Genomic DNA, 12,305 nt, shown 5'->3' on the forward strand with positions numbered 1-12,305 from the left:
GAGAAAGAGATAGAGAGAGAGAGAGAGAGAGGAGAGAGAGAGAGAGAGAAAGAGTGTGTGTGTGTGTGTGTGTGTGTGTGTGTGTGTGTAGGGCATCCACACGCAGCCATACCCCCTGTGCGTCCGTGTGTATTGGGGCGGGGGGCGGGGGGGCGCGCACGCTCCAGCAGCCCTGCTGTATGTGTGTGTCTGCAGCGCAGGCACATACGCCGCCGCTCCCCACGCCCGACCCCCGGCCCGGTGTGTGAGCGTGTGCGTGTGCGTGTGTGCGCGCGGCGCGGGGCTCTCCCTGACGCACGCCGGGCAGGGGGCCCCCAGCCAGCGCCCCTCCGCCTGGTGCGCGCCCAGCAGTTTCTATAGGAACCGCGACAGCGCGGGGCCCCTCCTGCAGATCCCCGGTGCGAGCATGCCCAGTGGAGGCCGCTAGTTTGGCCCGGGTCTGGGTTTCCAGTAAGTGGCATGCGGGACTCCGGAGACATCCCAATGAGCTGAGCCGGGAGTCTTTGTGTGCACGGGGAGGAGGAGGCGGCGGCCGCCGGCCCGGAGACCCCGCCCGGGGGGCCGGCAGGAACAATGCTAGCCTGTTTGACCCGGGGGAACTTACTGGACGTTCTGCAGGAGGGCTTCAATGAGGTAACTGCTCCTCCCACTCCCCAGCTCCCCCTGCCTTAACGCCTCCAGCCTCATCTCTGGAAGGGGTCCTCCTCCGCCTGCATCCTTACCGGACCCAGAACAACCCCCTGCAGAACCCCAAGCTAAGGTGGGGGTGGGTACAGTACAGAGGAGCCTGGTGAACCCGGAGGGATCAAAAGGGCCGACTGCTTCCAGCCAAGCTGGGCAATGACGTTCCCTGGTAGCTTGCCTGTGCCCAGAAGACAGGACCACGAATTCTGAGGTCATCTCCTTCCAGAAGAAGTGGTCTCATCCCTCTCTGGGCTTTGCCCGCAGGACATCCCCAGGGAAGCCCATGACTATATGGCAGAGGTGCTCCTTCTGTTTGAGGAGTAAGTGGGTGAGCCAAAGGAGGTGGCATGCATTGGTAGAAAGTTTGAGCAAGGGCAGGAGGAGTAGGTGGTCCGCAGGAAGTGCCCACTTCGTGTTCACATCACTTTCTAAATCCAGGGCAGTGCATTCCCCCCAACCACCAGCCTGCTTGGCAGAGGGACCTAAGAGGAGAGAGAGGTTTCTGGGCCTGATTCAGGGGAGCTGGGGTTTGCCCCTTTCGGTGTGAGAGGGGGGACCTAGGGCCTCAGTCGGACAGGCAGTGTGGGCTAGGGCTGGCGGACAGTCTTTTTCTCTTCACTTGCTTTTCTCTCAGAATTCTGGTGTTTATCCAGTTTTCTTTTCTAGTGACCCAGACCATTTGGGTTTAAGACCTTTGTCCCTTGTGGTTGGCTCCGATGTCCTCCATGGCTTCTGAGCCCCACCCGGTGGGTTGCCTTATCCCAGCATCCCTTACAAGGAGAGGTAGATGGTTGGTTGTCTTTCTTCCTTTCTCCCTCTTTTTCTTTCCACCTCTCCCTCTCTTCCCTTTATGGCGTTTTTTAAAGATTTTTTTTATTATAGTTGATTTACAATGTTGTGCCAATTTCTGCTGTACAGCATATTGACCCAGTTATACATATATACATCCTTTATCTCCTATATCTTCCATCATGTTCTATCACAAATGATTGGATATAGTTCCCTGTGCTATATAGCAGGACCTCATTGCCTATCCATTCTAAACGTGTAATATTTTTTAAAGTCAGTTTTTAATTAAACAGTTAACATATGAATCCATTCTCTTCATGATGATGAACCTCACAGGCAAGACTGAGTGCTTTGGCCGCCCCTGCCATCCTGGCCTTTTCCCCAGAGGTAGCCATTCTCATGAATTTGTGTATAAGATTTTCTTTCTACATCTGCACAGCAGGCTCTTTCCTTAATAGCTGTTTTTAATTAAGAAGCTCTGCAGCCTGACCTGCCTCAGATCCTTCCCCAGTCCTGGCCCCGGTGCCCCGGCCTTGTTCTTGACACAGAGGAAAACGGCGCAAATGCTATCCCCACCTCACTAACTGAGTCAGAGTTTTCCTTTGGCTGAGGGGTGTCATAGCCTTCACTGAAGGGCAGAGCTTGTGTCCCGTCTGCAGTGCGGGTCTCCCCGTCTTTGCATCATTCCCCTTTGATCACGTGGAAGGGAATTGTTAACAAAGAGCCACAGTCTGAGAGTTGAAACAGACCAGCCAGGAAGCCACTCCTTGAGTGCTTCTAGTATTCCTGGTTCCCTATTCTCACCCTCTGCCTTGGGGCCTCCCCTGTCTCAAGCCTCACAGAAGCTCCTTGGGCCTTCTTATGTCCTCCCTTCTTTGTAAGTCAGCCCCCAGGGATCAGGATCCATGGTCTTAAAGGGAGGAGGAAACCAGCACAGAGTCAGTCCTAGTCTTTGCCTTCTGCTCATTTCATCTCTGAACCTTTCAGCTGAAGAGCCAGGGAGACCAAGAGGCTTGGCTGTCTTTTCCAGGCTTTGGTGCTTCCATAAATGTCCCCTGATGTCCAATTCTTATAAAACATAAGGGAAAAGGAGAATTGGGAGAGTTTTCTTTTTGTGGTAGTAATAGAGTCTTCATAAAAGCAACAGTCAACTTTATAATTAATTCATCTTTAGAATAATGCAGTAATGTCTCTTGTCTCTGACATTTGATTTTCCTACTCATAAACTTCCCTCCACCCCCTCTACAGGCTAATGTACAATCTGTTCCCTTCTGTTAATAGATTTAAACTCTAATAGCCAATAGGTACAACATTTGGTTTCTCTGAGAAATTGACATTGTCTGAATAATACTAATAGTAGTATGTTTAATCTCAATGGTCCCTAGCAGTGTAATTCTTTCATATACATAGTAAATTAATTCCTTTCACATACAGTATCACACCTAGTGCTGCTGAATAATGGTACAGCTGGTCATTTCAGAATTGATGGGGCCCTGTTTGACCTATTCTAGCCTCTGGGGTTGCTTAATAGATCTTGTAATGTTCAGTGTCTTTTGTTCGAGTCATGTGATAAGGGTGTAAATAGGGACTTAAAAGCTCATGTCAGAATCCACTTCAGTTTCTCCGAGAAGCTCTTCCTGCTGGGGCTGAGAATACCACACGTGTATCCAGTCATCTCCTGGGAATGAGCCAAGCGTATCTGAAGCTCTTCTTTATCACCCAGATGCTTTATAGGTCTATGTGGTTAGGGCTGTGACCTCATTCTCCATGGCAGAGAAAACTGCCACAGGAAATGAAGCTGTGGCCCTAATTGGTTAATTATAAGGGAGCCCTGCAGCAGAGAAACCCTGTGCTCTGAATCAAGGCTTCCCTCTACCGCCGTTGGCTTCTGTTCTCAGTCTCTTTGCCGCTGTGCATGACTATGCAGGACAGAATTTTCTTCTGCCACATTCCTCCAATAAAGCCCTGGCCTCCACACAGCTGGTAAATTACTCCCAGAACGGATCCGTGTCAGTGTTGTGGATGCAGTCCCTCTTGTGGACATAGTGAATCTGCATTGTGGATTATCCACAAGTTTTGGCTCTTGCCTCCTTCTGTAGCCCACCCTGGCTGTCGTCCCCCATCCCCTGTGTTCTCAGCCTGGCCAGGCTTTCTGTCGGTCACAATTTCCCCATTCTGCACCTACCTCAAAATTATTTCTTTGCCTTCTTGGCCCCTTGGTATTGATGTTGTCATAGGAGTGTTGTCTTTGATTCATGTCAATATGAATTTCTGCAAGTGCTTTTTCTCGGGCCCAAATTGTCTTTCAAAAAAAAAAGCGCGGGGGAGGGGGGAGTTCATGGCGCATCGGAAAGGAATCCAACTAGGAACCATGAGGTTGCCGGTTCGATCCCTGGCCTTACTCAGTGGGTTAAGATCTGGCGTCTCCGTGAGCTGAGCTGTGGTGTAGGTCACAGACTTGGCTTGGATCCTGTGTTGCTGTGACTGTGGCACAGGTCGGCAGCTATAGATAGCTCTGATTTGACCCTTAGCCTGGGAACCTCCATAGCCACGGGTGTGGCCCTAAAAAACAAAGGAAAAAAAAAAAAAAGATTTTGGTGCTTGTTTGGAAAGGTTTTTAGTAGACCTGAGACTATGATATGGTTTGGCTGCTAAGCATTCATCCATTTAGTTATTTCAATTCATTATTGGGTGAGGGGATGGATAAAATAATTAAAAAAACATGTGGTCCCTGCTTCCAAGGAATTTATCGGGAGAAACTGATACGTATACTGCAAAAAAACCATAATATGCAGTAAGCATCATAAAAGAGGTGGTTTTTGTGGGAGATCAGAGAGTTATCTTACTCGACGGTATCATAAAAAGCACCAAATATTTACCAACCTGCATGCTTGCTGGGCCAGACGTTTTCCCCTGCTCCACTGGTAAACTTACATGCAAGCGCTCCTTCCCCAAACATTCACTGAAGTTCTGTGTTTACCAGGCACCATGCCGGTTCTGGAAATAGAAGTCAAAAACATAGAATCTGTGCCATGGAGCTCACAGGCCAGCAAAGATGGAGCAAGTGTTCGGAGTAGAAACCTGGGAAAACTGTGATGATCCAGAAATCTTGGTCAGTAGAGCCAAACAGTGCCTGGCTGGAGAGTGATGGCCTGAGGGACTGGAAGCTGTGGGAATGATCTATTAAAATGTTGGGCGACAGGAAATCAGTTGTCTGAGCCTTAACCTTTTAAACAGATGACTTGGAAGACTTTCCCTGCCCGTTTCCCTCCAACTAGAAACATAGACATTTAAATCCCATATTGAGATTCCTCTGCTTGACAAGCCCTGAGAAATATAGGAAGAGCCTTTGTCTGTGTCATCCCCATAAGGGGGACATAAGATGAGTAGAAGGGGATTGGCAGGTGGAGCAGCGGCAGGGGACATCGCTCCTGAGGGCCCCATGCCTTCCCTGGAGGAAAATTTGCAACATGGGCCAACTGGAGGCTCTCAGTCATTTCCACAGTGAACTCCTCTGTGCTTTACAATAGAAATGAAAGACCTGTTCTGACTTCAGTGTAACTGAGCACCACGCCCCCTAACCTTCTTTCTATCCTGACTGATTTCTGCTCTCCTCACCCAGGCTCCTTGGCTCTGTTCCCACAAGAGTCAGTGCCAGCTAAACAGATGCTCCCTAGCAGCAAGCTTGCAGGCTGTTTTATGTTCCTTGTGGTGAGTGATGGCCTGGCCAGGCATGTGGAACAGTGATTGGGCGCTGTTTGCCAGGTGCCACTCGCCCAGGCAGTTCAGAGAGTCAGGGGCGGGGTGGGGGTTGGGGGCCTGGAAATGCTTTGGCTTCCATGACTGTCCTTCTTGTCTAGGCTTTGAGAACCAAAGACTCAAAGTAACATTTTCCTAAATGTTTCCTTAGGTGTTACCGCCAAACCAGACCCCATTTGAGTGGTCATGGACATAACCTTCAGTGGTCAGGTATGGCAAGGGGGCCAATCCCCAAAGCCCTAAGGGTGGGCTCCATGCCGTTTCTAGGATAAGGGACACTCATAGACCATACACTGACACTTCATTCATTCATTCTTTTGCACTTACTGAGCGCTCACCTTGTAATACACACTCATGAAGGAACAAAGGGTTTCTGTAACTTCTAACTAGTGGAAATTTTATTTTAGTTTTTTTTTGTTTTTTGTTTTTGTCTTTTGTCTTTTTAGGGCTGCACCTGTGGCATATGGAGGTTCCCAGGCTAGGGGTCGAATCGGAGCTGTAGCCACCAGCCTACGCTACAGCCACAGCAACGCCAGATCCGAGCCATGTCTGTGACCTACACCACAGCTCACGGCAACGCTGGATCCTTAACCCACTGAGCGAGGCCAGGGATAGAACCCACAACTTCATGGTTCCTAGTCGGATCTGTTTCTGCTGTGCCACGACGGGAACTCCACTAGTGGAAATTTTAAAATAAAGTCAGGAGATGATATCTTTCCAAAAGTTTTGAGCTCTTCAGTTTCTAATGTATTCTTGGACCTCTGGGCTGAACACGCATACAAAGAAGACATGTAATACTTTTACTCATGAACTTTATCTTTACCTAATTACCCACCAGTTTCAAAGAATAGCTCTTCCTGGTTCGGTAAAGGCCAGAAAGAGTTAACAGAAAAGAAATACGGTATTGCATTTTTTTTTTTTACAGCAGAATTTAGACCAGTAATAACTCAAGACTTCAAACCTCCTGCCTTCCTCTCAGTTGCACAGCAAGGTCTCCACCCACATCTCATCTTCTGCAGCTGGAGGGTCTCAGTGTTCCAAACAGGTGTCTGGTTTCACTGGAAAGTGGATTTCCTTCCTGAGTCCTGCAGGTCTCCTTCCCCAACTCTCTGTCTAGTGCCCTGCAAGAGCCCACTGCTGTTCGTGTTTGCCTTTCTTGCTTGTCGGAAGGGAGCCAGACAGCCAACTTCTTGGATGTTTCTACAGTGGGAAACACTAGACTTCCCTAGTGAAGCCCAGTCCATGCTTTTGCAACTCTGACCAAATAAGTCCCCTGCAGGAATTCTCTTTGACTTGGAGGCTTAAAAGAGATGGAGCAGAAACAGTGTTTACAGAGTAGTTTGGAAGGAAGTGCAGATCCCAGAGAAAAATAGAAAGTTACATTTGACGACCAGAAAGCTTTCAAGGTCATGCTTTCTCTCACACAGGAGGAAGGCGCACAGGATTGTCTATTCCGAAAGCGTTTTAACTCACCGTATTGGACAGTGGTGTGGGTGACCTGGAGGAAGATTGTGGCCTCAGCCGCTCCTTGGTATAACCACTGCCCTCACAACCTCAGACCAGTCCTGCTCACACAGCTTGGACTGGTGCTCCATCTCCTTTTCCTTCCGCTGAGGCCTGGTTCAGGTGGTCACAAAAAACTCACAGTGTTCCTAGACTTTCGGATGACATGGGCATCCTTCTTGCTTCCCCAGAACAAGTTAGAGATGTCAGTTCTGGTTTGAGATTCGTTCTGTGCTGTCATTGACATTGACTGTCCTGTTTCTTTCTCAGTTTGGTTCTAAGTGTCAAGAACCCATCTTGAAGCAGCAGAAATAGAAAGTGGGATTTACTGGCCATGGAATCCAAGGAAAGTCTGAAAAACTCACCCATGGAAAGGGCAAGGATGGGGCAGAGTCCCAGAAACAATGAAAATCAAGTTCTCAAACAGTGGCAGGCTCTCTCCCCTGCTCTCTGTCTCTTTCTGTAGGTAGCTCGAGTCTTTCTCACTAGAGATGGCCTTTCTCTCTCAGGTGGGTAACATGACTTATGGCAACATCTAACTTTATCACAGAGAGATGGAGACAGAGAGGAAAGTCTGATTCTGTTTCCAAATGCCAGATTGAAAAATTCCAGGCACTGGCTACATTTGACCAATCACCTCAGCTAGACCAGTCCCCTGCCACCAGTGGAGGGGGTTATATGAGACCCGCTGGTCCTGTGCCCACCACTGTGTGTGCAGAGGTCTTTCTATAGAAGGGAGTCACTGTGAGCTACAGCACCCCAGGGGCCTGATTTGAACCTCATTATGGTCCCCCTGAGCTTCTCCAGCTGTTCTTGGAAACTAGATCAAGGACTGGGGACATGTTCGAGATGTACTTCATAATAACCCAGATATTCCTATTTTTGAACCTGTTGCATCTTGTCGTCACTGAATCATAGACTTAAAAAATGACAGTGCTAGCAGGAAACAAAATGCGGTGGGCATTTTTTTTGCCCAGCTGCTGAAAGGAGCCCTAAGGGGTAACTTCAAAATGGCTGGTGGTCCAGTGGCAGGGTGGATGGAGACAGAGAAAAAGAAAGTGAGTGAAACTAGCCCGTGGACCCCACCCCAGCCTTCACAAAGAAACTCTGCTTTTCCCTCTTTTATGTATCCAGACTTCATACAAGTTGCAATTTGAAAAATTATGAGACCAAAAAACCCAAGAAGAAAAAAATAAAACTACTGGTTCACCCCCCAGAGGGTAACATCCTCTTACAGAAAGCTCATGGTATTGCATTTGCTGCAGGAGCAGCTCAAGTCAATTACAAAACCAAGCAGCAGAGCTGCTCTGGGCCCAGGCTTGCACCACAGGCCTTTTTTTAAAGATAAACATCTTGGTGGGGGAAGGAAAGTGGGTGGTGTGGCTGGTCCTCCTAAGTGTCTACTTTGTTCTTCAATCAATTTTTTTTTTTTTTAAAGCCAGCAGTAGGCATTTACATTGAAGCAAGGTCTTGCCTGCTCCTGAGTGAGAAGTATAGGAATCTTCAAAGAGGAGGCAAGCTGAGGCTTAGTTTAGCAGTCGGCTCCCAACTTAGATTTAAAGGGTGGGGAGAAGACCTGAAGTCAATGTGACCCTTAACCTGTGGACAGGAATTGCCCCACTCCCTTGTGAATCTCTCAGCTCTTTGTTAGATGCCACTTAACAGATCACAGGCCAACAGTAGTGACATGACAAAGGCCTCTCTTCAATTAAAATTTTTTATCAGTGATTTCATTGAAGGAATGCTTTTCAGTTTTTATAATCGCATGAATCTGGGCAGAATGGCAAAACCCACCAGCATTCTAACATCTACCATTGCCTGGAATGACTTCAGGATCCACGATGGAGACAGTCCAGCCTCCCAGTCCCCCGGACTGTCCCCACTGCAGTGATTGTCCTCCTCTGTGCCATTTCACTAAGGCCACAACCTGAAACTTATTCCACAGAATTGCCCCACCCCTGAAGTCTTGAACTCTGAAACTCTACCAGGTGCTCAAAGTCCCCATTCCCACTACGTTTATTTTCAGTGGCATCGAGTTCTCTTCTCCTTACGCTTCTCCATCTTCTCAGTTTAGCAGCTTTCCTTTAATCTCTTCTCCCTGATGCAGGTTCCACCATCAGTCCTATCAAATGTATTCTCACCACCATCCTTGCTTCCTTTACCTGGTGACCGCTGCCTCTCCTCTGACCATTTCCAGTCCTCTATTAGCTTTTTTCTGGTTTCCAGGCCTGCTGCGCATTTCTGGAGGAAATCATATAACCTCGCTGATTGATTCAATTACAGAATGATGATTCCCAGCCCCAGCTGAGTCCTTGGTGCTGCCAGGAGATTTTTTTTTTTTTTTTTTTTTTTAATCCCTCCCTCCCACTGCCAGGAGATCTCGGTCACTGTTCTTTCCAGCTTCGCACAAGGTCCCTTTCCTGAGGCCTCCTTCCCTTCACTGTCCCTTTCACTCTCCGCAGACACACCTGCCCACTTCATCATGAATGGAGGGGCACTTGGACCTGAGCCCCTGCAGCTGCCCTCTTCCCCACCTGCACCTTTCCCCAAGAGGTGCCTCCTCCTGCCTCTCATGATCAGAGGAGGAAGCAGCCCTCTTCCCCTCTTCTGAAACCTCCTGCCTCTTTCGCTCCCCTCCCCTTGTGTCCGTTTCTCCTTCATGAACCGCTCACTTCAGCCTGCAGATGTCCTCACATCCTAAAAACCCGCATTCCCTCCACCTCCCTCTCCAGCTACACCCTCTCTCTTCCCCTCGCTGTTTCTGTTCACTTCCTGAGGTCTTCTCAGTTCACTGCCATCTGACTTTTCATCCCCATCTTAGTTCTCAAGAGGGTCCCCAAAGCCGGTTCAGTGTTACATGAAATGGGCTTTCCAGTCCTCAGCCCGGCTTTCCTCAGCATTTGACCTTCTTGAGCACCTGCCTTAACACTCTCTGGTCTGTGGATTCCCACATAACACTTCCTCGGCTCCTCTTCTGTCCCTCTGATTGCATGTTCTAAAATAATTTTTTCTTGCTCACTTCACGTGTCCCTTTAATGTTGATGTGCCCTGCCCCTTCCCTGAGTTTTCCTTCCTTTTCTGTCGTTGTATGTTTTCTTTGGTGTAGTAGAAATAATGCGTTCCTTGGAGGAAGATGGAGTGGGTTCAGATTCCATTTTTTCCACTTATTAGTGGTGTGATCTCGAGCAAGGCTTCCCATGTGAAAGATGGGGCTCAAGATGTTGATTTTAATGACTGGGTATGAGGCTTAAAGGAGATAATGCCCATAAAGGGCTTCATTCAGTGGCTGACAAGGATTGGCACTCAGTGCATTTTCATTCTCTTCTTTCCCTTCACCGCACCCTCTCCCGACTCCCTTTCCTGCCAAATAACTTCCCTTTCTTTCTTTCCTTCCTTCCGCCTGCCTGCCTGTCTTTTTAGGGCTGCGCCCAAGGCATATGGAAGTTCTGAGGCTAGAAGTCAAATCGGAGGTGTAGCTGCCAGCCACAGCCACAGCAACTCGGGATCAGAGCTGTGTCTGCGAGCTACACCACAGCTCACAGCAATGCCGGATCCCTAACCCACTGATCGAGGCCTGGGATCAAACCTGCATCCTCATGGATACTAGTCGGCTTTGTTACCGCTGAGCCACAACAGGAACTCTGCCAAATAACTTCTTATAGCTCACCTTACTTTTGGGGATGTTGTAGATCCCAGGATTTGGAGTCAGCACAGAGCTGAGATCCTTGTTCTGCCACTGACTGGCTGTGTGACGCTAGGCTGCCTGTTGCTCTGAACCTTGGCTTTCACATCTATAATATGAGAATAGTAGTTTCACACCGCTAATCAATGTAGGGGAGGGGAATAGCTATATTTATATATGAATAACATGGGGGTTAGGGGTGCCAACCTTCTGTATAGTGGAAAAACTACAAAACTTATAGTTGGCCCTCTGTCCCCAGGGTTCTGCATCAACTAGCTGCAGATGGTGTAGTACTATGGGATTTACCATTGAAAAATATCTGGGTGTAAGTGGAGGCACACAGTTCAAGCCCATGTTCAAGGGTTTGAACACATGCACACACAATATCTATATCTGTCTGTATGTCTATGAGAAGATGTGGTGAAATGCCTACCATATACCTGGCATGTAGTAAGTGCTTAGTAGACGGTCTTGTTTGCACCTGTGACTATGCCTGTCACACACAGATGCTCTCAAGCATCTGTCTGCCACCTCACACCCATCTCGTGTGCTCTGGACCTGTATTTTGCCAACTGGCTACAGAACATCTCTACCCTGATGTTTGCAAATGGCTCAGATTCTTGTTTAGAACTGAACTGTTTGGAGTTCTGTTGTGGCTCAGGGTAACAAACCTGACTAGTATCCATGAGGATGCAGGTTTGATCCCTGGGCTCGCTCAGTGGGTTAAGGATCTGGTGTTGCAGGGAGCTATGGTGTAGGTTGAAGACATGGCTTGGATCCTGTGTTGCTGTGGCTGTAGTGTAGCCTGGCAGCTGTAGCTCCGATTCGACGCCAGCCTGGGAACTTTCATATGTCGATGATTCGGACCTAAAAAGACAAAAAAAACAAAAAACCTGAGCTGTTTGCTTTTCCCCAGTTCTTGCTCTTCACATTTTCTCCATGTTAGTTAAAGCATCACCATCCCTTCAGGGGTGACTTTTTTGGACTCTCTTTTTGTCATTGCCTACCTTCCTCAGTCCTCTCTGACTTATTTCTGCACTTTGTTCTTTTCTAACCTTTCCGCTTTGTTTAGAAAACAGTACTATCTTCTCTCACTTGAATTATTGCCTGGATGCTCCTCTTTCTGTCCCATATCCTACTCTGTGTCTTTCTAAATACAGGTCTCCCAGTTTGCCTCTCCTGTTTCAAAACTCCATGCTTTCCTGTTGAAGGTCTTTAAGCCTTAAGTTTAAGTTCTGGTAGTTCTCATGCTGACCTATTTCTTCATCATCACTGCCTGCTGCTGATTGCTCTGCCCACACTCTAATTTGTTAACTGGCTAGTCCTCCAAGATACCATATGCCTTCAGGCTCTTCCATTGTTTGTTTCTTTTTTTTAAATCATCTCTTCCCAGGATGCCCTTTTCTTTTATCCAGTTGGCAAACATCCTTAAAGAACCAGACAAACATCTTCCCTCTTGACCCTTCCCTGATGCCCATATCCTTCTTCCTGTTGTTCCTTCTGTCCATAAATATTGTGTGTGTTTTTTTAATACTTTTCAATTGTCACAGCAATCACTTTGTGGCTTAGTTATTTATATACTCGTAATCACTGGGCTTGGCACAATGCCTGGCAGTGTTGGTTGATTTGAATAAATGAATGCATGAAATAACAGGGTCTGGGAGGATCTGTGCGATGGGATCTAACAAGTCGAAATTTATTAAAGGTACATGTGTTCAAGAATGAAAATCAAGAGATTGGCTTAGTAGCAGAATGTGTTAAACATTTTTAGGCGTTTGGTCAATGGCACTGTGTGGGTCCGCAATGTAAGGTGGCAACAAAAAAAAAAAAGTGGAAGAGGGGGAGGAAAAGGAGAAAAGAATGTGAAATACCTTGGATAAGAAAGCTG

At 47.8% G+C, this 12,305-nt stretch overlaps 1 protein-coding gene across 1 annotated transcript in view; it reads left to right on the forward strand.

Annotated features, from left to right (window-relative positions):
* DIXDC1 (DIX domain containing 1) overlaps positions 285-12,305 on the forward strand; it is a 68,456-nt gene continuing 56,435 nt past the window's right edge. The window contains 1 exon segment of the mRNA XM_003129869.5: positions 285-633. Coding sequence (XP_003129917.3) covers positions 574-633 — 60 coding nt within the window. The 5' untranslated portion in view covers positions 285-573.

This window comes from Sus scrofa, chromosome 9 (genome assembly GCF_000003025.6).
Source record: "Sus scrofa isolate TJ Tabasco breed Duroc chromosome 9, Sscrofa11.1, whole genome shotgun sequence".
Classification (NCBI taxonomy): Eukaryota; Metazoa; Chordata; class Mammalia; order Artiodactyla; family Suidae; genus Sus; species Sus scrofa.